The 26,676-nt window shown below is 45.1% G+C and overlaps 2 protein-coding genes across 2 annotated transcripts; both read left to right on the top strand.

Annotated features, from left to right (window-relative positions):
* Nucleotides 1–12,415: 12,415 nt before the first annotated feature.
* Nucleotides 12,416–18,728, top strand: LOC123148443 (asparagine synthetase [glutamine-hydrolyzing] 2). Its single transcript, XM_044567879.1, has 14 exons — nucleotides 12,416–12,751; nucleotides 13,745–13,883; nucleotides 14,184–14,279; nucleotides 14,442–14,583; nucleotides 15,630–15,725; nucleotides 15,890–15,984; nucleotides 16,543–16,704; nucleotides 16,893–16,973; nucleotides 17,045–17,266; nucleotides 17,363–17,497; nucleotides 17,602–17,682; nucleotides 17,781–17,867; nucleotides 17,988–18,095; nucleotides 18,191–18,728. Exons 1-14 carry the CDS (start codon nucleotides 12,672–12,674, stop codon nucleotides 18,434–18,436), a joined length of 1,770 nt encoding a protein of 589 aa, XP_044423814.1. The 5' UTR covers nucleotides 12,416–12,671; the 3' UTR covers nucleotides 18,437–18,728.
* A 4,335-nt stretch (nucleotides 18,729–23,063) lies between these two features.
* On the top strand, nucleotides 23,064–25,286 carry LOC123082391 (subtilisin-like protease). The gene has a single exon (XM_044504735.1). It carries the CDS (start codon nucleotides 23,064–23,066, stop codon nucleotides 25,284–25,286), a length of 2,223 nt encoding a protein of 740 aa, XP_044360670.1.
* Nucleotides 25,287–26,676: the final 1,390 nt, after the last annotated feature.

The raw sequence follows: 26,676 nt of genomic DNA, 5'->3' as shown, positions 1-26,676 counted from the left end.
GGCCGTCGTTTGCACGCTCTGGTCGATCGGGACGTGGAGATTGCTTGCTTTTCACGGCTTTATATCAGCTGCCGGCGGTGATCCCTTTCTTGCGGTATATATGGACCGGTAACGACGACGGCGCAGCCTCTCCGGACGGTGCTCTAGCTCGATTACGCGTACGTATAAGGTGAGTTTGATATGGACCGTGTGACCCTTATAAATGGAAAGTATGCTCTTTTTTCACAGCATTATTAAGTGGAAGGTATGATTCGAAAGGCAACGCAAACACAGCCCGACCGTGTGCTTTTATTAGGGATCTCATACACATACCATCTTGCGCAATTGCTATTTCTTAGGTTTCTAGGCTCTAGCTATAGGTCAGATATGAGGAAACATCGTTTTATTTAAATTCTCAATTTTGCTAAAGCACATCTAGATGTACCATAAATATTGTACATCTAAGTCCTATGTCATTGATCTTACGTCGAGATTCGTGTGGATTTTTTTTCTTTTTCTCTTTGTGCTTGATTCACTCACTTAAATGTGCAATAACTAGGGCACATCTAGATGTGCCCTAGACACATCTCTTTTTTTTTAGCACGGTACACTCGAAGTCGCTCACATACACGAGCATACACTCATCCTATGAACCCATGCACGCACACACTATCCCTATGAGTACTTTTGAGAGACAGAGCCGGCACATCATCTTATATGAGGAAACATATGGGACTATGATAATCCACCACAATGTCAGTTAAACGCAGCCTTAGTTGCACGCGTGTGCGAACTTTGTTCATCGTGTCCATTTTTACGCAGAGAAGATTCAATGCAAGAGGTCCGAACAGTTTTCTTTTAATTAACTGGGGTTCAATTGTAAGTTGATTAGCACGGCTGTCTGTATAAAAAAGATTTGTTTTTCATTGCTCGCAGATCTAAAGGAGAAAAATACCAACAACAACAACAAAATCTCTAGACTGCTTTTTCTACTTGAAGGTTGAACTAGTTCATTTAAACTACAGAGGGCCTAGCCCAACAAGGAAGATCGCAAGTGCTATATACTCCCTCATGGTTTCTCTCGGGTTGTTGCCTGAGACCAAATTCGAACATTGCGTGGTTTGGAATAGTAGGCGAGATGCAGGGAAACTTTGGTCGAGTGATGTGACCTCCACTCTATTTATCATTTTTAGTTATTTGGCATCATACTTATTGTTTGAGGAATGAATCATTCGTCTTATTTAGTACGAAGATACTCACAAGGAGCTTGCGCGAGATGAATTGTTGATACACATGGAAAGTTGTGGTAAACTTAGGTTTTGTTTGCAAGCGAGCCGTGGTGTGTGATGTCTTTTTATTCCGACAAAGAGTGCCTGGATTGATGGGAGCTGGTCTAGGTCCCGAGAAACAACAGGTTCTTGGGTTTGGAGGCCTCTCTTTGCCATCTTTATGGAGAGGCCTCGCATGAGCCTCGGCGGGAAGAGGACAAACCCCGAGGGAACTCACATGGAGCCATGCCCCAAAGAGGCCATGCCTCGTCTCATCACCACGAGAGGTTGCTCGCTCCACAAGGGGAAGTTGGAGCTAACTCGAAGACCATAGCCACATGGAGAAGCCACCACCCCCACTCCGTGGGAAAATCTCGAGACCACTCCCAAGTTACTCCGAGTAAAGAGACAACAACTCTCAGCTGTACCCTTGCCAATGTGGGGGTACCGCCGAATTTTCATCTAGACAATCATCGCATACATCATTTCTACATTTTTTTTCATCTTAATTTTTGTCTTCTTATATATGCTTTGTCGTCTATATGCTAACGCTGGTAGTAGCATGGCCTACTCGGCTCCGGCATCATAATCCCCGCGTGTGCCAGTAACAGGGACGATGTCGACAACAAGGTTAGACGATATCCACTACAGAAAAAACTACCTTTGCCATTCTGGCTCTTTGCCGAGTGCATTTTATTGTGCACTAGGTAAACACGGCTTTTACCGAGTGACGAGATAAAAAAAATACTCAAGAGTAAAACTCGATAAAGACATTGCCGAGCGTAAATGGTCCTTCATCGAGTACTCTGATACTCGGCAAAGAAGCAGATTTCAGTACTGATAAGCTCGTGCGCGAATCAACCTGTGGTTGGATGGTTAGAGAGACAATGGTATCCCCAGCCCACCAACTCTCGGTGCTCGTATTATTCCTGGATTTATTTCAGGATTTTCGGCGATGAGCTTTCAGTGGGAGGAGACGTTCCCATCGACGACGAGGCACCTACGTTGACTTCGTAAATTTCAAGATGACATGCCGGCTAGGATGTGCGTGTGTGCGTTCATAAGGATGAGTGTATGCGCGTATGTATGAACGATTGCTTGCGTCTGTACTCATGTTAAAAAAAGAAGAAGTTAAGCTCGCGCGTGACCAAATAACAAGAAACAATTGATCCGGCCGCAGCAACATTAATTAATTAGCAACGTAGGGAGCATGCACAAGCGAACCTAGTCCTGCCTAACCAACTAAACAATGTCGCCGGCAGCCGCCGGCGCGATGGGTTCCCTGCAGAGCGGGCAGGTGCTCTTCTTCTCCATCCACAGCGCGATGCAGCGCTGGTGGAACACGTGCCGGCACGCCGGTACCTCGCTGCACTTCTCCCCGGCCGCCAGCTCCCCGAGGCAGATCGCGCACACCTTCTCCGCCGCGCCGCTCCCGCCGCCGCCTACCGCCGCGGCGGAGTACCGGAAGCACCCCAGCCTCCACGGCTTCCTTCTTCGGCCCGTGGCGGTGGCGGTGGTGGTGGCGGTGGCGTTCTCTGGCGCTGGCGCTTCCGCTGGTTTGCGGCAGAGGTAGATCGCGCAGCAGAAGAGCGCCGACACCGGCAGCCAGAAGGAGAGGCTCACGATGACGCCCATGAGGAAGGCCATCGTCGTGGATCGCTTGGAAGGCGGAGAGGTTGCTTCCTTAACTTGGCCGGGGTATGAACAGCAGCATGCATGTGCCCTAATAACAGGAAGAGGAAGGGAATGCGTTTTTCTTCTCTTCAGAATTTTGGAAGGTACATGATTCATCACTAATTTATGGAAATGCAAACAGATTGATCGGGTACTTTGACGAATCATGCCGTCTTGCCTACTCCCCCGCTTCAAAACTAAGCAAGTCCATGTAAAAATGTAGCAATATCTACAATACCTGATTACTTCATTTTAGACTCTTTACATAGGAGTATATATTTTTGTATTAATATTACAGATCTTAACATATATTACCTCCCTTCCAAAAAAAATTGTCTTAGATTTATCTAGATACGGATGTATCCAACACTAAATTCGGGACCGATGAAGTGTTTTCTATAGACTTGGCCAAAAAACATCAATTATAAAATCTCACTTGAAGGACAAAGCACACCAAATATAATAAAAATTGTATCGAGGACCCTGGACCATCGAACAATCATTACAACCGCTAGGACAAGCCGTCGATGCGCCTCTATCGCCGCTCGCTTACTAGAGCTAGCCTGACTTTGTCAATGACAACCGAAAAGTCTTTCGTATGTTCGCTGTAGTGCGATTTCAGCGAGACCCACTTGGCGTATTAAGCGTGAGGGAAAGAATGGGCTAGGCCCAATTTAGTACTTTTTGGCAAAGAAAATGGCATCAACAAAAAAAACTGATACCGAAAAAGCAGAGAAACATAAATTTACGATTGTCATGCTATACTTTATAAAACTACCATCCTCTAATTCCAAATTTAACCATATTAAAAAAAAGTGGCATTGTATCTACAAAAAATAAAAATTACCATGCTCTAATTTGTAAAACAATATAATTGGTCCAATGGCAACTTCAATAGGAAAAATGTTTTATCTAGATAAGTCCAATATATTTGCCATGCTTCAAAGATAATTTTGTGTGTGTAAAAAATACAAAAATTTGCCAACGTATAATTAATAAAAGATCCATGGCCTAGCTGAAAAAATTGGCATGGTAAAAAATAATGTATTTTCCATGCTACCTACAAAAAACCACCATTGTCTAAATTGCCATGCTACCTACAAAAAATTACCGTGGTCTAGATAACTAAATCGCCATGGCACCTACAACATAACTATCATGATGTAACTAACAAAATTGCCATGGACTAATTCAAAGTGTGCCATGATTTAAATTGTGAAATTGACCTGCTATCTATATTAAAATTGCACATGGGAAACTTAGAATTTTTTTACTCTAAAAAACATGGCAACATTTGAATTTTTTTTATGTGATAAAAAAATATAAAATTACACATGGCAAGTTTAGAAAATTTTGATTTCTAAAAAATATGGCAACTTTTGGGATTTGTAGTGCGCACATGGGAAATTTAGTGATTATTGTTCTTTCAAAGATATAAAAATTCCAGAATTTCTAGAATTTTTTGTCCCAAAATTTAATCACATATAGCAAGTGTAACCACACACATTGCTGTATGACACCAACCTTGTGTTGTGATTTGTGTCAGGAGATCTAACAGCAACCAACGTGTTTGCTAGGAGGGGCGAACAAACTGACATCAACTAAATAACATTTCCATTTTTATACATATTCAACTTAATTTTTTGGGTTATTTTCTCTACCAATTTATTTTCTATTTTCTTGGTTCTACTTCTTATCGGCTTTCTAGGTCATACCAAAACCGCCGAGTTTCCACAGCGACAAGTGCACTCATTTGTCTTTTTTCCTTTCTCTCTCCAATACGATGTTCATTTTTACGGGGAGAAGAAGAGCCACTGCAACAGGTTCAATCATAGGGTTTTTTTGGGGGTTCAGTCGTAGGCTAGCTAGCGAACAAGTCTTGCCCGAGTAATTATTCTTTCTTTTCTCAAATAAAATTGTCACCTAAGTGAGATTAAGAAAAAAATTACATATAATTACATTCAATGTGGCAAAGTAGGGGCCTCGTGGGCTGAATCTGCGCGATCAGCCTGGCCCGCTACGAACCCCAAACGCGCATCTCTCCTAGCCCCCTCCCTGCTGCTCTACCACCACCGAGCCGCCGTAGAACGCCGTACCTGACCCCCCACCACCACCTGCGCCTGCGTCGCCGCCGGCGCCGTCGCCCGTCCGTCCTCGTCGGGGCATCGCCGTCCCCGCCCCGTTCGCCCGCGGCGTCTGGCCACCGAGGCGTGAGGTACGACCTTGTTCCCTGTTTCTGTCCATTCAGCCCAACGATTAGTCAAATCACCTTCAGACCTCGTCGGTGCGCAGCAGGTCCCGCCGGCCGCCACCATGTGCGGCATCCTCGCCGTCCTCGGCGTCGGCGACGTCTCCCTCGCCAAGCGCTCCCGCATCATCGAGCTCTCCCGCCGGTAACGCGCCCCGGCCGTCTGAACCCCCTTCCCCCCTCCCCCCCCCCTGTGTGTTTGGTCCTGTGCCCCATTGGGTATGGGCACCTACCAGTCGGGCGCACTCCTCAACCAGGACGCCTGCCGGGTATGAGGCCGCCGTAGCCACCTGCCACCAAACCATCTTTAGTGATGTACTGCTGCACCACCTTGCCCGGCCTCTCTGCCATTGACGCCATCACGACGCCTGATAACGTCACCCTCCTGCGCGAGTCCCATGCCACACATCAGGAGCCGAGTCTCCACTGCGCCACGCCGCCGAGAGTCGCCACCATTAATGTGTAGGATGAATCACCGCTCCACCAATTATTCCGTCCACTAGTCCCTCGAGCCCATGTACACCTCCAAGAATGACGCCACAAGAGGGAAACGACACAATAATGCCGCCGTCATCCGATCTACTGATCTAGGATTTTCTCCGGAGGTAGCAGATAGTGGCCTGGAACTTCTCAACAGCGATGCCTTCAACAAGGGAACGACACCGAATAGTGTCGCCATCGTCGGCCTCGGTAGCAGCCGCGAGCAGGTCTTCACCCAGATCTGTTCCAATGGCCTCCATCAAACGTCTTATGCACGGATCGTCCACCACCGCGGCCGCCGCGTCGCCCGTCACGAGTCCACAACCGCCGACACAGTCCTCCGACGTCCAGGGCCGCCGCCCCGGGATCCAGCCCTCGCTGGCCGCCAAGTCCTGCCGCCGCATGCCTGATGCGCATCGGACCGGGACACCGCCGGCCGTGACCAGGCCCCGAGATCTGGGAAGAGGAATCACCCTCCACCGCAGCATCTAGAGCATCCAAGCGCCGCCAGCCCCCGGCCAGCGCCCGCCACGAAACCCCGCACCCTAGGTTGCCGCACCCGCAAGTCCAGATGGAAGCTCCCGCACCCCTAGGTTGTTTCTTTATGTGGAAAAGGCTTATGATGAGCGGTTGAATCGTATTTTTTTAGGACCCCAATAGCTCGTGAAGGCACCACGGGGCAAACGAAACGTTTTCCTGGGGAAGGTTCATTGTAGGGATGGCAATGAGTACCCATTACCCGCGTACCCTGCGGGTAAAAACCCTATTAGGGTAAGGGTATGGGACAAAAATTTACCCATGGGTACTTAAATGGAAAATTATCATACCCATCGGGTAGAGAGGGTACGAGTATGAGATCGTATAACCCATGCCCACGTACCCATGTACCCATCTAAAATGTTGACAAGTGGATTTCCTTTATATATAATATTCTAACGTATCCCCCCCCCCCCCACCACCACCAATTGCAGTAGGTAAAAACTCTAATGTGCAGTCAAATTATCTCTATAATTTATCGTGATTTTGTGAACTTAAAGTGTATGATTATGTGTTCTTATTTATGATTATGTGTTGTTGTTTAATGGGTTGCTTTACGGCAAGTTTTTTGTTTTGGTTTTGAGAATGTGCTTTTGTACATTGTTGTTTAAAATGTGTTGCTATTAATAATTTATGATTATATGTTGTTTTTCACAACTATTTTCTACTCAATTTGTTGTGTTGTAAATGCGGGTATTTTTACCCGCGGGTACCCATATACCCTGACGGGTGATGGATATGGGAAAAAGTTGTACCCTTGACGGGTATGGGTATGGGTGATAGGTAAGTTCAGGATGGACGGGTAAGGGTATGGGGAGGCTCCACCCGTACCCATACCCTGCGGGTGCCATCCCTAGTTCATTGGCTGTAGTGCGATTTCAGCGAGACCCACTTGGCCTATTAAGCGTGAGGGAAAGAACGGGCTAGGCCCAATGTAGTACTTTTTGCAAAAGAAAATGGCATCAACAAAAAAAACTGATACCGGAAAAGCAGAGAAACATAAATTTACAATTGTCATGCTATACTTTATAAAACTACCATCCTCTAATTCTAAATTTAACCATATTAAAATAAGTGGCATTGTATCTACAAAAAATAAAAATTACAATGCTCTAATTTGTAAAACAATATAATTGGTCCAATGGCAACTTCAATAGGAAAAATGTTTTATCTAGATAAGTCCAATATATTTGCCATGCTTCGAAGATAATTTTGTGTGTGTAAAAAATACAAAAATTTGCCAACGTATAATTAATAAAATATCCATGGCCTAGCTGAAAAAATTGGCATGGTAAAAAATAATGTATTTTCCATTCTACCAACAAAAAACCACCATTGTCTAAATTGCCATGCTACCTACAAAACATTACCGTGGTCTAGGGGGCTGTTTGGATCTCGACCAAAACCAGCCCGACCAAAAAGTTGGCAAGCCCGTAAAATTTGGTGCCCGTTTGGATCACTACCAAACAATTGGCACGCCCAGCACGCCCGCGAGACGCCAATGTAAACTTAGCCAACTCACGGGCGAGTTGAGGGCGGCGAAAAGCTCCGCCAAAATTTTGGCATCGCACCCTGCACTCTCTGTCTCGTTGGGTCCCAGGTAACTATCCCTTTATTTTATTAGTATCTGCTGCATGCTGGCTGTAGTTTAATCTGTGGGTCCTCACAATGCATGCAAGCATGCTACTCCACAGTGCAAGGGCCAAAACATGGACGGCTACAATCCAAACAATGATCACTTACCAAAATTTTGGTCATGCCCTCACATTGGTCATACCAAAAAATTGGTGGGGCTAGATGGGGCACAATCCAAACAGCCCCTAGATAACTAAATCGCCATGGCACCTACAACATAACTACCATGATGTAACTAACAAAATTGCCATGGACTAATTCAAAGTGTGCCATGATTTAAATTATGAAATTGACCTGCTATCTATATTAAAATTGCACATGGGAAACTTAGAATTTTTTTACTCTAAAAAACATGGCAACATTTGAATTTTTTTATGTGATAAAAAATATAAAATTACACATGGCAAGTTTAGAAAATTTTGATTTCTAAAAAATATGGCAACTTTTGGGATTTGTAGTGCGCACATGGGAAATTTAGTGATTATTGTTCTTTCAAAGATATGAAAATTCCAGAATTTCTAGAATTTTTTGTCCCAAAATTTAATCACATATAGCAAGTGTAACCACACACATTGATGTATGGCACCAACCTTGTGTTGTGATTTGTGTCAGGAGATCTAACAGCAACCAACGTGTTTGCTAGGAGGGGCGAACAAACTGACATCAACTAAATAACATTTCCATTTTTATACATATTCAACTTAATTTTTTGGGTTATTTTCTTTACCAATTTATTTTCTATTTTCTTGGTTCTACTTCTTATCGGCTTTCTAGGTCGTACCAAAACCGCCGAGTTTCCACAGCGACAAGTGCACCCATTTATCTTTTTTCCTTTCTCTCTCCAATACGACGTTCATTTTTACGGGGAGAAGAAGAGCCACTGCAACAGGTTCAATCATAGGGTTTTTTTTGGGGTTCAGTCGTAGGCTAACTATCGAACAAGTCTTGCCCGAGTAATTATTCTTTCTTTTCTCAAATAAAATTGTCACCTAAGTGAGATTAAGAAAAAAATTACATATAATTACATTCAATGTGGCAAAGTAGGGGCCTCGTGGGCCGAATCTGCGCGATCGGCCTGGCCCGCTACGAACCCCAAACGCGCATCTCTCCTAGCCCCCTCCCTGCTGCTCTACCACCACCGAGCCGCCGTAGAACGTCGTACCTGACCCCCCACCACCACCTGCGCCTGCGGCGCCGTCGCCCGTCCGTCCTCGTCGGGCATCGCCGTCCCCGCCCCGTTCGCCCGTGGCGTCTGGCCACCGAGGCGTGAGGTACGACCTTGTTTCCTGTTTCTGTCCATTCAGCCCAGCGATTAGTCAAATCACCTTCATACCTCGTCGGTGCGCAGCAGGTCCCGCCGGCCGCCACCATGTGCGGCATCCTCGCCGTCCTCGGCGTCGGCGACGTCTCCCTCGCCAAGCGCTCCCGCATCATCGAGCTCTCCCGCCGGTAACGCGCCCCGGCTGTCTCAACCCCCTTCCCCCCTCCTCCCCCTGTGTGTTTGGTCCTGTGCCCCATTCGGGTATGGGGCACCTACCAGTCGGGCGCACTCCTCAACCAGGACGCCTGTCGGGTATGAGGTCGCCGTAGCCACCTGCCACCAAACCATCTTTAGTGATGTACTGCTGCACCACCTTGCCCGGCCTCTCTGCCATTGACGCCACCACGACGCCTGATAACGTCACCCTCCTACGCGAGTCCCATGCCACACATCAGGCGCCGAGTCTCCATTGCGCTATGCCGCCGAGAGTCGCCACCATTAATGTGTAGGATGAATCACCGCTCCACCAATTATTCCGTCCACTAGTCCCTCGAGCCCATGTACACCTCCAAGAATGACGCCACAAGAGGGAAACGACACAATAATGCCGCCGTCATTCGATCTACTGATCTAGGATTTTTCCCGGAGGTAGCAGATAGTGGCCTGGAACTTCTCAACAGCGATGCCTTCAACAAGGGAACGACACCGAATAGTGTCGCCATCGCCGGCCTCGGTAGCAGCCGCGAGCAGGTCTTCACCCAGATCTGTTCCAATGGCCTCCATCAAACGTCTTATGCACGGATCGTCCACCATCGCGGCCGCCGCGTCGCCCATCACGAGTCCACAACCGCCGACACAGTCCTCCGACGTCCGGGGGCCGCCCCGGGATCCAGCCCTCGCTGGCCGCCAAGTCCTGCCGCCGCATGCCTGATGCGCATCGGACCGGGACACCACCGGCCGTGACCAGGCCCCGAGATCTGGGAAGAGGAATCACCCTCCACCGCAGCATCTAGAGCATCCAAGCGCCGCCAGCCCCCGGCCAGCGCCCGCCACGAAACCCCGCACCCTAGGTCGCCGCGCCCGCAAGTCCAGATGGAAGCTCCCGCACCCCTAGGTTGTTTCTTTATGTGGAAAAGGCTTATGATGAGCGGTTGAATCGTATTTTTTTGGGACCCCAATAGCTCGTGATGGCACCACGGGGCAAACGAAACGTTTGCCTGGGGAAGGTTCATTGTAGGAATGGCAATGGGTACCCATTACCCGCGTACCCTGCGGGTAAAAACCCTATTAGGGTAAGGGTATGGGACAAAAATTTACCCATGGATACTTAAATGGAAAATTATCATACCCATCGGGTAGAGAGGGTACGGGTATGAGATCGTATAACCCATGCCCACGTACCCATGTACCCATCTAAAATGTTGACAAGTGGATTTCCTTTATATATAATATTCTAACGTATCCCCCCCCCCCCTCCCCCCACCACCACGAATTGCAGTAGGTAAAAACTCTAATGTGCAGTCAAATTATCTCTATAATTTATCGTGATTTTGTGAACTTAAAGTGTATGATTATGTGTTCTTATTTATGATTATGTGTTGTTGTTTAATGGGTTGCTTTACGGCAAGTTTTTTGTTTTGGTTTTGAGAATGTGCTTTTGTACATTGTTGTTTAAAATGTGTTGCTATTAATAATTTATGATTATATGTTGTTTTTCACAACTATTTTCTACTTAATTTGTTGTGTTGTAAATGCGGGTATTTGTACCCGCGGGTACCCATATACCCTGACGGGTGACGGATATGGGAAAAAGTTGTACCCTTGACGGGTATGGATATGGGTGATAGGTAAGTTCAGGATGGACGGGTAAGGGTATGGGGAGGCTCCACCCGTACCCATACCCTGCGGGTGCCATCCCTAGTTCATTGGCTGTAGTGCGATTTCAGCGAGACCCACTTGGCCTATTAAGCGTGAGGGAAAGAACAGGCTAGGCCCAATGTAGTACTTTTTGCCAAAGAAAATGGCATCAACAAAAAAAAACTGATACCGAAAAAGCAGAGAAACATAAATTTACAATTGTCATGCTATACTTTATAAAACTACCATCCTCTAATTCTAAATTTAACCATATTAAAAAAAAAGTGGCATTGTATCTACAAAAAATAAAAATTACCATGCTCTAATTTGTAAAACAATATAATTGGTCCAATGGCAACTTCAATAGGAAAAATGTTTTATCTAGATAAGTCCAATATATTTGCCATGCTTCAAAGATAATTTTGTGTGTGTAAAAAATACAAAAATTTGCCAACGTATAATTAATAAAATATCCATGGCCTAGCTGAAAAAATTGGCATGGTAAAAAATAATGTATTTTCCATGCTACCTACAAAAAACCACCATTGTCTAAATTGCCATGCTACCTACAAAAAATTACCGTGGTCTAGATAACTAAATCGCCATGGCACCTACAACATAACTACCATGATGTAACTAACAAAATTGCCATGGACTAATTCAAAGTGTGCCATGATTTAAATTATGAAATTGACCTGCTATCTATATTAAAATTGCACATGGGAAACTTAGAATTTTTTTACTCTAAAAAACATGGCAACATTTGAATTTTTTATGTGATAAAAAATATAAAATTACACATGGCAAGTTTAGAAAATTTTGATTTCTAAAAAATATGGCAACTTTTGGGATTTGTAGTGCGCACATGGGAAATTTAGTGATTATTGTTCTTTCAAAGATATGAAAATTCCAGAATTTCTATAATTTTTTGTCCCAAAATTTAATCACATATAGCAAGTGTAACCACACACATTGCTGTATGACACCAACCTTGTGTTGTGATTTGTGTCAGGAGATCTAACAGCAACCAACGTGTTTGCTAGGAGGGGCGAACAAACTGACATCAACTAAATAACATTTCCATTTTTATACATATTCAACTTAATTTTTTGGGTTATTTTCTCTACCAATTTATTTTCTATTTTCTTGGTTCTACTTCTTATCGGCTTTCTAGGTTGTACCAAAACCGCGGAGTTTCCACAGCGACAAGTGCACTCATTATCTTTTTTCCTTTCTCTCTCCAATACGACGTTCATTTTTACGGGGAGAAGAAGAGCCACTGCAACAGGTTCAATCATAGGGTTTTTTTGGGGGTTCAGTCGTAGGCTAACTAGCGAACAAGTCTTGCCCGAGTAATTATTCTTTCTTTTCTCAAATAAAATTGTCACCTAAGTGAGATTAAGAAAAAAATTACATATAATTACATTCAATGTGGCAAAGTAGGGGCCTCGTGGGCCGAATCTGCGCGATCGGCCTGGCCCGCTACGAACCCCAAACGCGCATCTCTCCTAGCCCCCTCCCTGCTGCTCTACCACCACCGTGCCGCCGTAGAACGCCGTACCTGACCCCCCACCACCACCTGCGCCTGCGTCGCCGCCGGCGCCGTCGCCGTCGCCCGTCCGTACTAGTCGGGGCATCGCCGGTGATTAGTCAAATCACCTTCGGAGCTCGCGATTAGTCAAATCACCTTCGGAGCTCGCCGGTGCGCAGGTCCCGCCGTCCGGCCGCCGCCATGTGTGGCATCCTCGCCGTCCTCGGCGTCGGCGACGTCTCCCTCGCCAAGCGCTCCCGCATCATCGAGCTCTCCCGCCGGTAACGCGCCCCGCCGTCTCAAACCCCCTCCCCCCACCCCCCTGTGTCTTTGGTCCTGTGCCCCGTGCGCGCTAGCCCGTCTCGGAGGTTCTGAGTTGAAGTTGGCGGCGGATTTGTGCGGTTTGGAGTAGTAGGCGAGATGTGCGTCCACTTTGGCCTTGTGATGTCGCTCTCGCTTTATTTACCATTTTTAGTTATTTGACATCATTGTCATTATTATTTGATGGGAAAGCTATTTGGATGTATTCATGAGTTTGTGTTAGATGGATATATAATTTGGTGTTGACATATTCATGAGTTTGTGTTAGATGAGTTGTTAATATGTGAGGGAAATTGTGGCCAACTTTGTAAATAAAATTGTTTGTGAGCGAGCTTGTGGTGCGTGATTGCTTCTTTCTTTCGGGGGAGAGTGCCTTGATTGCTGGGGCGTGTCTACGTCCTCAGGAACCACAAGGTTCTGGGTTTACGGAATGGGGTGTAGTGTACAGTATATAGGCGTGTGTCTGTTGAGGTTTGCAATTTTATGAGAAATGATAATTTGGACTCTAGGGGCATTTGGGTGACCTAATGAGGTGCTTCACTTGTGTGATCTTGCATATACCTAAATGCCAGAGATTTCAATTTTATGAGAAATGTAGTATCTGTAGCAACGCCTCTGCAATGTGTGTGTGCACAAGTGTGGAATATTTTTATGCAGAATTAGGACTGTTTCTTTTGCTATGTCTTATCACTTAGTCTGTGCAACTTCTCCCTCTTCAGGAACTGCACGGTCGTGGGGTAACAGTTTTCAAGGTTGCACCTTAGATTAGACTGAGCTGTTGACTTGTTGTTCAACACAAAGTTGCATTAGATTAAACTGGATTCAGACATCTTCTGTACTACAGTGAACTAAAATTCCTGTGCGCTGCTTGTTATTCAAATGTCCTTAGGTCACACATGGTTCAGTATATAAAATCTTATGCACCCACTGAATTACTCTACCATTTTTCATAGATTACGGCACAGAGGCCCTGATTGGAGTGGTATACATAGCTTTGAGGATTGCTATCTTGCACACCAGCGGTTGGCTATTGTTGATCCTACATCTGGAGACCAGCCATTGTACAACGAGGACAAAACAGTTGTTGTGACGGTCAGTATCTGCAGTGAGAATGCCGTTTTACTGTTTTCATTTTTCTTATCTGTGCTTTTATGATTCATTTCCATGTATAACATATGATATTGTCTCACTATTCTGCTTTTGGTAACTAGCATTTCTTTGTGGATAATTTTGTGATGGGATTTTATAAATGTTGTCTCCAATCTCTGCTCATTGCATCTCTGAGAGACTGAGACACGACCTTTTATCCACTATATTTCTGTACCAATTGAGAAAATATGTTTTGTTCTTTTCTTTTATTTTAACCACATCTTGTCTGTTTGACTTTTCCAGGTGAATGGTGAGATCTATAATCATGAAGAACTGAAAGCTAAGCTGAAATCTCATCAGTTCCAAACTGGTAGTGATTGTGAAGTTATTGCTTACCTAGTAAGTTTGTACTCTTATTTCTCTATGTTCAGTTTCTTCTGGTGTCCTATTGTGTAGCTTGGCTTCTGCCAACACTTTTTATGGTCTTTACCTAAGCATCGTCCTCCAGTGCATATATTTTATTTGTTAACATTTGTATTTCGAACTATATTGTTTTCACAGTATGAGGAATATGGGGAAGAATTTGTGGATATGTTGGATGGCATGTTCTCGTTTGTGCTTCTTGACACACGTGATAAAAGCTTCATCGCTGCACGCGATGCTATTGGTATCTGTCCTTTATACATGGGCTGGGGTCTTGATGGTATGCAAAGATTTTGTTCTTATAGACACTTTGTCCCTTTGATCAAAATCATGAACATGAAGTTATTATCTTTTTCCTCCCAAATTTATCTTGGCCTGGACTTTTGGTATTGGTTTGCTTGGTCATGCAACTGTTTCAGTGGTCGATCCATGTATTACGAGGAGGAGAAAAACAGGTTGCATGTAGGCCCATTTAAATTCAGTTTGAGATTAGAAGTAGATATATCACCGCTTGCCTATTTCCTTAGAATAGGATTGGACAAGGCCAATTAATTTGCAAAAAAAATTAAAAGATAATAGCGCAGTGGTAAAGCTGCTGCCTTGTGACCATGAGGTCATGGGTTCAAGTCCTGGAAACAGCCTCTTACAGAAATGTAGGGAAAGGCTGCGTACTATAGACCCAAAGTGGTCGGACCCTTCCCTGGACCCTGCGCAAGCGGGAGCTACATGCACCAGGTTGCCCTTTTTATCATGGGCTCACATCCCACAAAATCTTGAGTGCTGTCTCTCACCACCTGTAGTTTGATAACTAGAATAAAGAGGTGCCACTCACTATCTGGATATATAAGACATATTGACATTTTTTTTCCATAATATTTGTTACTAGTTACAGAATCACAATCATAGGAACAAGCTTTTGAATTCGACTCAAACGGTATCAATTTTGTGTCACAGAACTCACATATCGTAGGGTTGTTTTTTTGGTCAAATATTTGGCCAACCAAATTATCTTGTATACCCAGACTAAGGGAGTGCCTAGGTTGTGATGCCTATGTTAGTGTGCAATTTGAATGTCTGATGGGAAAGATGTGGATAGACACAACGTTTCCCAAGCTGACTGTTAAATTTGTTATATGGAGTTAGCTATGCCAAAGATTCTGAGTTCTGTGAACTGTTGAAAAATATAGCTGGTTGTTTGTAATTGCAAGTACATCGTTCTGGAACAAGTAGGTACTGTAGTGTTTGTATCTGTTACAACTTGGCACAATTCTATGCATCTATGTAGTTGCTACTATGCCTTAATTTGTATGTTCATTGTTATTCCAGGGTCAGTATGGTTTTCTTCAGAGATGAAGGCATTGAGTGATGATTGCGAGCGCTTCATATCGTTCCCCCCTGGACACTTGTACTCAAGCAAAACAGGTTCAAATGACTTACTGAATTTGTGAAAAATTGATGATCTCATCAGGCATTATACCAGAAATGTAGATTTGCAAACTCGGAAAGCAAAATAGTATAAGCTACTGTAGTTGTTTCAGATATCCATTGGTCTAGCCTTGTAATCTGTTTTCTAACATTTATCCTAGGTGGCCTAAGGAGGTGGTACAACCCCCCATGGTTTTCAGAAAGCATTCCTTCAACCCCTTATGATCCTCTCCTCATCCGAGAGAGTTTCGAGAAGGTCACACCTTTCCTTATGCTCTCTGTTACATTTTCGTACCTTTTGATGCATAAAGTATACATTTATTATAGTTATTTCATGCTAATCTGTTCTTGCTTCATGTTGATATGATGTATCGATGCCTCTGATTAGGCGATGCTTGTTTGGAATACCCTGGTTTATAATTCATGAGTAATACTCCCTCTGTTTCTAAATATAAGCCCTTATAGAAATTTGAACACGGACTACATACGGATGTATATAGACATATTTTAGAGTGTAGATTCACTCATTTTGCTCCAAATGTAGTCTGTATTGGGATCTCTTAAAGGGCTTATATTTAGGAACGGAGGGAGTAATAGGTTATTGCAGCTCTCTTGCAATCACATTTATGTCTTAGTGCAATGATCTCTGTATTAAGATCTTAGATAGATGGCATGTTATTCAAAACCATGCTAATTTGTTATTAAGTATGTACAGAGTATAAATAAGTTATTGTGTCTGATGGTATATTTCATAAGAAGTTTCTTCATGTATATCATCTACTATATTTTCTTAGATGAATTGCAAATTTCGCAGGCTGTTATTAAGAGGCTCATGACTGATGTGCCATTTGGCGTTCTCTTGTCTGGTGGACTTGACTCTTCTTTGGTGGCTTCTGTTGTTTCACGGCACTTGGCAGAAACAAAAGTTGTCAGGCAGTGGGGAAACCAACTGCACACCTTTTGCATCGGTTTGAAGGTACATTTCCCAGTATTGTTTACTGGTCTATCCTCATTGCTGAGAATCACTTTAGGCCATCTTTCAAATTTTAAGGTGTTTTCTTGCTCTTATGAGTATCTTTTATAAAAAAAGGAGGAATGTTTAGTTGAGTGATACAGGCAGAGGATACAATAGGACTGAAACTTAACACGTTTCATTTTTTGTAGGGTTCTCCTGATCTTAAAGCTGCTAAGGAAGTTGCTGACTACCTTGGCACTGTCCATCATGAATTACACTTCACAGTGCAGGTTCATTTTTTTGTCCTTTGCATAGAGGAAGGGTCATTTTGTAGTTATTAATTCATCCGACGAAATCCCAGGAGGGCATTGATGCATTGGAAGAAGTTATTTACCACATCGAGACATACGACGTAACAACCATTAGAGCAAGTACCCCAATGTTTCTAATGTCTCGGAAAATCAAATCATTGGGTGTGAAGATGGTTCTTTCAGGAGAAGGTTCCGATGAAATATTTGGTGGTTATCTTTATTTTCATAAGGCACCAAACAAGAAGGAACTCCATGAGGAGACCTGTAGGAAGGTAAACAAAGACAGAATTGCTCTTTCGTTTTTTCTTGGTGCATATGCACAACATGGCCAGTTGATGAATTTATTAGAGTTGTTTTGACACATTTAGATAAAAGCTCTTCATTTATATGATTGTTTGAGAGCGAACAAAGGAACTTCTGCCTGGGGTCTTGAGGCCCGCGTTCCATTTCTCGACAAAAGCTTTATCAATGTAGCAATGGACCTGGATCCTGAATGTAAGATGGTATGTATTTTCGTGTGATAATACAGTAATCTCACTCTGGCTCTATTCATTTATTATAACTAGCATTACCATCTTCTTATCTTTATCATCTTGAAAAAAAATAGATAAGACGTGATATTGGCCGGATCGAGAAATGGGTTCTGCGTAATGCATTTGATGATGAGGAGAAGCCCTATTTACCCAAGGTTGGATAAGTTCATCTTTTTAGTGTGCTATACTTGCTCTGTTACTTGTGCAAAGCTTGCTTGTATGCTCATAAGAAAGATTTATTTTCTGTGAACAGCACATTCTTTACAGGCAAAAGGAACAATTCAGCGATGGTGTTGGGTACAGTTGGATTGATGGATTGAAGGACCATGCTAATGCACATGTATACCATCTTTTATTTGTCAAACCATTCATAAGCTGCTAGCTGTTTTTATTTGACTTAAGTTGGTTTTGTATCACTTTATCCCCATCAGAATTGACAGTTTCTCCTATTCATGTTCAGGTGTCGGATTCCATGATGACGAACGCTAGCTTCGTTTACCCTGACAACACACCCACAACAAAAGAGGCCTACTATTACAGGACTGTGTTCGAGAAATTCTATCCCAAGGTCCAGAAGCCACATCCAGCCTCTAATCTCATCATGATATTTCTGAGCTATTTCATCTGCATAGTAAAACTTAAATCAACGTTTCAAATGTGCAGAATGCTGCTAGGCTAACGGTGCCAGGGGGCCCCAGCGTCGCATGCAGCACCGCTAAAGCTGTCGAATGGGACGCCGCCTGGTCCAAGCTCCTCGACCCGTCTGGCCGCGCCGCTCTCGGCGTGCACGATGCGGCGTACGAAGAAAAGGCTCCTGCATCGGTCGATCCTGTCGTGGATAGCGTCTCCCGTTCACCTGCACACGACGTCAAAAGACTCAAAACCGCCGTTTCAGCAGCTGCTGTATAACCTTCCATAGTTCCATTCCTTGATTCCATAATGCCGTCGCTTAGTTTAATTCTAGCTTTCCTTGCAACTTGTCTGTAGTTCCTAAAATCATGCAGTGCAGAAATTGCTTTGCTCTACTTTTTCGTTCATGTTTTGCTTTCGCATGTATGTACCAAGTTAGTTTGTTTATGCAGTGAGCATTTGCGTTGTAAATAAATATTTCACCGTGGTTGATATCCTTGTGTTGCTTACCGTTTGGTTTGCAAACTGCAAAGTTGAATTAATAAATTCCAATGGTGATCTTTCTATGTTATACATATATTTCACCGTGGTTGATATCCTTGAAAATGTCATGAAAAGAAAATAAGTGTCATGCACAGCCATATCAATCATGTTACAGAATATTATAATCAGTATGGGCTGTATTCAGCGATTAGCATTCAACATGTTCGTATTCAATCTTGGATTAACTGGAATATATTGCCATGCTTTAACCTGCAGTCTGCACATGCTGACTGTATTGTTCCCGTTTTTCTGTTTGATTAATACATTTTGGAGACATGGAAGGTTGCACACAATTATATGAGGTAGTCAGCGATGTGGAATGTATACGTAACTAGGTTATTTGCACATTCCTATCCTCAAGACACGCATTTTTTTTAAAAAAAAACTTTGTGGAAAATGGCTTCAAACTCTTTTTTGTACTTGAAAACAACATTAACACGTCAATCGCGTTTTTTTATTCAGGAAAATGAAAACTGATCATCACCAGTTAAGAAAAAGAGCTGGTCAGCGAATATCTTCAATATATCAAAAGTTGTTTAGTAAACATCAATCAAAGGTTGTTAACAACATTGGCACTCCAACCATAACCAGGTTCTGCACGTGGACAAATCTCGAGAGTCGAGAGAAGATTGCTAACAGTACAAGACCAAAAATCATGAAGCTGACTGCAACTAAAAGTCAGCTGATATAACCAAAAGCTTGGGAAATACTCCCTCCGTCCCATAATATACTTATGATTCCCAGTAAAACAGAATTGCAGAAATAGCAGTGGCAATAGTATGAACCTTGAAAGAGGGCCGACGATAACAAAGAACAAAATAAAAGTAAGGACCAACAACCACAAGCTCAGGATACACAGATAACACCTTGGATGAACAAATGTGAGGTATGTATGCTCACAGCCAAAAACTCTCCAGTTATGGAACACCAAAAGTGATTTCACCTGAAAAATTACCAACAGAGAGCCCACTGCTGAACAGATGCAAGAACCCTAGAAGCATGAGATTGACAAAAACGCGAGATTTGTCACAGACATTTGCAATTCTAGCGATTACCAACAGGCATCCAGAGCACAGTCGCAACCCACTAATAATTTGCCCCAAGAAGGAAGAACAGAGAACTAAAATCCCTACTAGTGAAGGCAAAAGGATCACCTTTCACATGAAGGCAGGCACTGACCAAATCCACATCCCACATGACAACGCAGCAGATATCATCAATCACAAACCATCACCATAATTTATATCTATATATCGATCCAGGTTTAATTTGATTCCCAGCAGAATAGCAGTGCAGCGCAGAGAATTCTAGCAAGTTTTACCGATGACATAACTAACTGGAATATGTTGCCACGCTTTAACCTGCAGTCTGGACATGTTCGTATTCAATCTTGGATTAACTGGAATATATTGTCATGCTTTAACCAGCAGCCTGGACATGCTGACTCTACAGTTCCTGTTTTTCTGTTTGATTAATACATTTTGGAGACATGGAAGGTTGCACAAGCATTTTTTTTGAAAAAAATCTTTGTGGAAAATGGCTTCAAACTCTTTTCCTCCTTGAAAACAACATTAACACGTCGATCACGTTCTTTTATTCAGAAGAATGAAAGCTGATCATCACCAGTTAAACTGGTCAGCAAATATGTTCCGTTGAAGCAAATGAGATCCAACCCATCCGGCACACAAATTACAGGAAATTGGTGGAATTCTTCAATATAACAAAAGTTGTTTAGTAAATAACAATCAAAGGGAGTTAACAATATTGACATTCCAAACATAACTAGTTTTTTTCTTTTTGACAATCCCAACCATAACCAGGTTCTGCACCATGGACAGATCTCGAGAGTTGAGAAAAGACCACCATTAGTAGAACTGACAAAAAAAAATCATGAAGCCTACTGCAATTGAAAGTTGGCTGATATAACCAAAAGCTTGGGAAATACATATAACACCGACCTTGGATAAACAAGGTCAAGTCGTCAAGACAATGCTAACAACCTAAAACTCTCCAATTCTTGAACGAATGACACCGATGAACAGTGCCGTGCTAAAGGAAAACACTTCAACAACACTAAAATCGGATGGAACACTGACGCACGTGGCTAACTGTAAGGCAGCGTGCAAAACGAAGAACAGTGCCAGCGTGCAAGCTGCAGCTTCCAAAACGCTCTGCACTTATTTCCTTGTATTTTCCTGGTGTGGTGCCAGAGTGTAAAATGAAGAACAGAGCCCATTATGGATCACAGGCTACGTTGATTACAAATTGGGTACCAAACAACACTCTTCTGCTTAAGATCCACGAAATTGCAAAGATGACACATTGCAGAGGTAGGGCGCAGGCACCACACCAGATTGACATTTCGCATGGCAGCCATCAAAAACACAGATATGAGATGCCAGCTGTCAGTAAAACAGCAGTGCGGAAATACCAGCAGCAATTTTACGAATCTTGAAAGAGGGGCGACGATAACAAAGATCACATAAAAGCAAGCTCAGGGTATACACGTACCAACTTGGATGAACAATGCAAGATATGTGTGTAAAATATGAAACACAAGTAGTGATTCTACCTGAAAATTTTTACCCACTGTGAGCCCATTGCTGAAAAGATGCAAGGCCAACAACAGAAGCATGCCCAGTGAAACTTTGAAATCATTGATGAAAACAGAGACAGCGATTACCGAGAGGCATCCAGATCATATGGCACCCCTCTGATGATTTGCCTGAAGAACATGAACAGAGAACACAAATCCTACTGCATGTCATGCCCACAGCATCACACGAGGACGCAAAAAGGATCGCCTTTTCACAAGCGACGCAGCCACCAAGATCCACACACCCACATCACAATCCAGAATCCACACGGATATCATCAATCACATCATCCAAACATCACCGAAATTTTATAATTTATACTACTACTATGTAACAGCGATTCAGGTTCAATTTGATCCAGAGCAGAATAGCAGGCGCAGCACAGATAATTCTAGCAAGTTTTACTGATGATGACATAACTAACTACCACGGACACAACTGACTGTTGCATCTCTCGATCGGACGGACGGGGGCGGGGATCGATCAGAACGGGGCGAGGAGCTGGAACAGGGAGGGCTTGGGGTCGGACTTGATCACGCCGACGGCTATGACGAGGGGGATGAAGCCGTAGTGCGCCGCCACCTTGGCCGCGCCCATCGCCCACTCGCCCCACACGCGCCACTCCCGCGCCGCCGCCGAGCGCCTCGCCGCCGCGTCCGCCGCCGCCGCCGCCTCGGCCCGCGACATGCCCCTCCGCCCCAGGGCCCTCCCCGGCTTCGGCTGCTTCGCGGACGCGCGGGTCGGTGGCGCCATGGGCTGGGTTGGTTCGCCGGCCTGGTGCTGCTGCTGTTGGTGGTGGTGGAGTCGCCGCCGGTGCCGGTCGCCGCGCGATGGAAGGTGGGGGTGGGGTGGGGTGGGGTGGGGACTGGGGGTAAAACCCTACCTGATATCGCCGTGCGAATGGGCCGTTGTTGGGCTGCACAGAGGGACGGGCTGCCTTCCGGGTACGTACGTACGTGGGCCGGAAAGTGTTTGAAGATTTTGAGTAATATACCCAGTGTTTGATTTTACAACATCAAGTGAGGTGATTAATTTCACTCAAAAAAAGTGAGGTGATTAATTTTGGGGAGTCGGTCATAGGATGCTCAAGAAAATGCCGGAGAGAGAGGATGAGTTTTTTTCATAGAAAAAAAAATAGTGTCATCTTCTTCCTCACCCAGGTGTTGTATAATGACATCGTTGACCAACCTCTTAGCACCGCTTCTCTTGATTGCAAAGGCAACCATTGCAATATTTTTGCATCTGAAATTACTCACACTCTTTTAAAAAAAATCTAGAATTAATGGCAAAATATGATGAAAGTTATTTAGGAAGATTACACGAACTGAGTGTATGGATCCAACCAATTTGCAAATAATCATGCATACTAGTAGCGGGATATGCACATTAATTGCTTCTAGAATTCGTCTCACCATGCACATTAATACTACACAACACACATATATTTTGCAAATAATATGCACATTAATTGCTTCTAGAATTCATCTCAGCATGTACATTAATAGTACTACACAACACACATATATTTTGCAAATGTGCCACATTAATATCTTGACATTTCTTCTCACTATGAGCATCAAAGACACCAAAATGCATATATTGCTTCATGCAATTAATCTTAAAACAAGATACGGCAAGATCACATATCTCATTTATTTGTTAGGAAAAATATCATGACATACCATTGGTGGGATGTGTATAAATTGAGAGCACCGAGTGCCGGAAAAGAATCACCATCATCTTCTTCCTCGACTAGGTATTGTACAATGGCATCGTTAGCCAACCTCTTAGTGTCGCTTCTCTTGATTGCAATCTTCTCTCCTACACCCATACTATGCTATCTTAATCAAGCTTCTGTAAGGGTACAACAGGGTGCTACCAACACCTCTGCCTACCACACTTACATCGTGCTCGTTGAGCCACCACCCTTTAATGCCGATGAAGACATGTACCATCATTGTTATGAGTCCTTTTTGCCCAGTTCGCGTGATGGCGACTCGGGCAAGGCACGTCTTGTGCACTCTTACACCAAGGTGTTTAGCGGCTTCGCCACAATGCTCACTGATGGGGAGCTTGATGCAGTTGCCAAGAAACCGGGGTTCGTGCGGGCATTCAAGGAGAAGACACGGTACCTCATGACCACGCGCACACCAAAGTTCCTTGGGTTGAGGAACAGCACCGGGTTTTGGAGGGACGCTAGCTACGGTAAGGGGGTCATTGTTGGCTTGCTCGATACCGGCATCTATGCAAAACACGGTTCATTCGATGATCGCGACATCCCGTCGCCCCCGGCAAGGTGGAAGGGCTCGTGCAAGGCGACCCGGTGCAACAACAAGCTCATCGGTGCCAAGTCATTCGTTAAACACGAAGACACTGACGATGAAGACGGGCATGGCACACACACCTCATCCACGGCGGCTGGTAACTTCATCATCAACGCGTCATATCATGGCATGGCAGCGGGCACCGCATCTGGGGTTGCTCCCGGTGCCCATATCGCCATGTACAAGGTGTGCAATAGTGTGGGTTGTTATGAGTCTGACATATTAGCTGGCCTCGACGCGGCAATCAAGGATGGGGTGGACGTGCTCTCAATCTCCATTGGCCTCGGTGACAAGTTCGATAAGGACCCCATCGCGATCGGCTTATTCAGTGCCATGTCAAAGGGTATTGTTGTGGTTTGCAGTGGTGGTAATGACGGAGCCGAGCCACATTCAATCAAAAACGATGCACCATGGTTGATCACAGTCGCTGCCGGCTCGGTGGATCGAAGTTTTGATGTTGGCGTCAATCTCGGCAACGGCATGAGCCTTCACGGTGAAGCGCTTAACCAGGTGGCAAAGCCGATGTCAAAGATGTATCCACTCCTCTACTCCGAGGCACAGCGGGACTGTAACTACATGCTTAACCATGTTGTCGCCCAGAAGATCGTGGTCTGTGACTCGGAGGCTCCTTGGTTCGTCGATTCCATACTGCAAGCCGGCGCGGCCGGTGTAGTGCTCGTCAACAAGGCATCCGATGGCTACACGGTTACTCTTGATGACGACAACTCCGGTGTGGTGCAAATGAGCGCCGTCCTCAGAGCTTACGCGGCATCATCATCAAGCAGATGGGCACGCGCGAGCTTCTCGTACCACAATACATTCCTTGGCTATCGTCCGGCCCCTGTAGTGGCGTCGTTCTCTTCTCGAGGTCCAAGCAAGCATTTCCCCGGCGTGCTCAAACCAGACATATTGGCGCCGGGGCTCAACATCCTCGCTGCTTCTCCGTGGACGGAGTCCAAAATAGGCCCTTTCAACATATTATCCGGCACATCCATGGCAGCGCCACACATCAGTGGTGTTGCAGCACTTATCAAGGGCTTGCATCCCGATTGGTCCCCGGCGGCCGTCAAGTCGGCCATGATGACGACGGCGTACGTTGTTAATAGCACCGGCGGCTCGGTCTTGGACGAGAAGCACGGGAAAGCGGACGCGTACGCGATGGGCGTGGGCCATGTGAATCCAACAAGAGCCGCTGACCCTGGCTTGGTGTACGACCTGGGTGTCATCGACTATGCTGGCTACATCTGCTGGCTCCTCGGTGATAGAGGCCTGGCAACCATCGTGCGTAACAAGAGCTTGACCTGCGCAAAGCTACCAAAGGTCAGAGATGTTGAGCTCAACTACCCAACTATAACTGTGCCACTGAAGCCGACTGCCTTGATGGTGAATCGGACGGTGACGAACGTCGGGCCGCCATCATCGACATACGTTGCGAAGCTGGACATGCCCAAGTCACTTACAGCACGCGTCACCCCGAACAAGCTGGTGTTCTCGAAGGCCGGGGAGAAGAAGACATTCAGCGTGTCAGTGAGTGGCAAGGGCGTTCATGGACAAAAACATGTGGAGGGAAGCTTGAGCTGGGTGTCCACGCGACATGTTGTGAGGAGCCCCATCATCGCTGTTCCTAATCTTCCCGAATCTCCACCGTCTCAAGAGAGTTTTTAGGTGTGTGTTATGGAAATGGCTGGAAGTTAATGATTTAAGTGTTGTTCTTTTTATATACCAATAATTTATAAGTTTCTTATAAAATGTTAAATCGATCGACTTCCTGCGCATTTACATTAATACCAATTATAGTATATTATCATCCCGTCGTCACTTCATACATAACATGCAGGTTCGGAAGCAGTAACATTTTACAAATACAATTGCAACCTAAGTGATGTCCAACTTTAGGACACCTGGATTCTGTTAGAAAATAGCAGAGCCATTTTTATCTTTGGGAAAATTGTACGAATTTTTAACAATTGCGATGTATAATAATCAGGAAACAGAAAACAGAGTAGTTCAGGGCAGTACAACCGGATCATACACCGGGTTCTCAACTGTCTTATGATTTTGATGGAGGGAGTATATCCCGCTAATTGATAGTCTCTATTTTAGTTTTGCTTTCTGCCCGTACGGGTACAGGAACCTTCCGCTGATCAAAGCAAGTCACATCCAATTGAACTGCGAGCTGCTGGGGTTGCCCCAAGCTAACCAAAGACGTACTTGGCGAGACATATTTTTATTGCTACTATGGCACCGTAACTAGTAAAGTGGCGCTAGGATGAAGTAGTTGAGAGCATATTTTTATACTATATCCGTTTCCACATCTCATATTTCTCTTAATCTCCTCGCCGCCGCCTGATCGCCGTTAGGCAAAGGCTGGCGGTGGATGACCGCGGCGGCGGGGCCTTTCCCGTCGTCGCTCTATGGCGCGGCCACGTCGGATTCTCGTGCGGGTGCCCCGGTCTCCCCTCGCGCGTTTGGTCCCCACCACAATGGCGAATTGATCTGGCGGGGGTGGCTCGACCTGGCGCGTGGCTCGGTGCTCCTTCAACCGCGGCCAGTGACCTTCTTCTCGGCGGGTGGTGGTGCTCGTGGCGCGTCTCGATGGGGTGGGATGGCATCTTCCCCAACCCTGCCCGTGGAGGTCTTGGCTATGGAGGTGTTGTTGCGTCACGTTTGTCTGGGCCGGGTTCCGTCCCAATATGGCCCGTCGATGGCTGCCGGCGGCGAGGATGCGGAGGCGCAACTGCCGGTGAAAACTAAGCCGACCTTGGTCATGGTGGACGATGGCGTCATCTTTGCGTTGTTACCCAAATGAAGGCATCGTCTTGCAGTTCTCGTCTCCTCGCTCGGGCTACTCCAGGGGAAATCCAAGATCTGGATTTTCTGGATCAGACGACGACGGTGCGCAACGTCATCCCCCTTCCTAGGGGCATCGTCTTGGAGTAGGGTGCGGGAGGGGTCAGAAGGTGGAGCGGTGTGGCATTTACAACGTCGACGGCGGCGTGGCGCATCGGGTTCTTGGCATCAGATGTGTGAAGATGGACATGTGCAGGGAGGTGGT

The sequence above is a fragment of the Triticum aestivum genome, chromosome 1B (assembly GCF_018294505.1).
Source record: "Triticum aestivum cultivar Chinese Spring chromosome 1B, IWGSC CS RefSeq v2.1, whole genome shotgun sequence".
Lineage (NCBI taxonomy): Eukaryota > Viridiplantae > Streptophyta > Magnoliopsida > Poales > Poaceae > Triticum > Triticum aestivum.
Note: the sequence above shows the minus strand (reverse complement) of the source record. Positions and strands in the feature narration are given on the sequence as shown.

What these genes read in the sequence shown, in the direction of transcription:
- LOC123148443 (XM_044567879.1), top strand. Translation starts at nt 12,672, where the DNA reads ATGTGTGGCATCCTCGCCGTCCTCGGCGTCGGCGACGTCTCCCTCGCC. An exon ending in GTGAAGTTATTGCTTACCTA is followed by an intron (nt 14,280 to 14,441) that starts GTAAGTTTGTAC and finishes TTGTTTTCACAG; the next exon opens with TATGAGGAATATGGGGAAGA. An exon ending in AGGACCATGCTAATGCACAT is followed by an intron (nt 17,868 to 17,987) that starts GTATACCATCTT and finishes ATTCATGTTCAG; the next exon opens with GTGTCGGATTCCATGATGAC.
- LOC123082391 (XM_044504735.1), top strand. Translation starts at nt 23,064, where the DNA reads ATGGCATCGTTAGCCAACCTCTTAGTGTCGCTTCTCTTGATTGCAATC.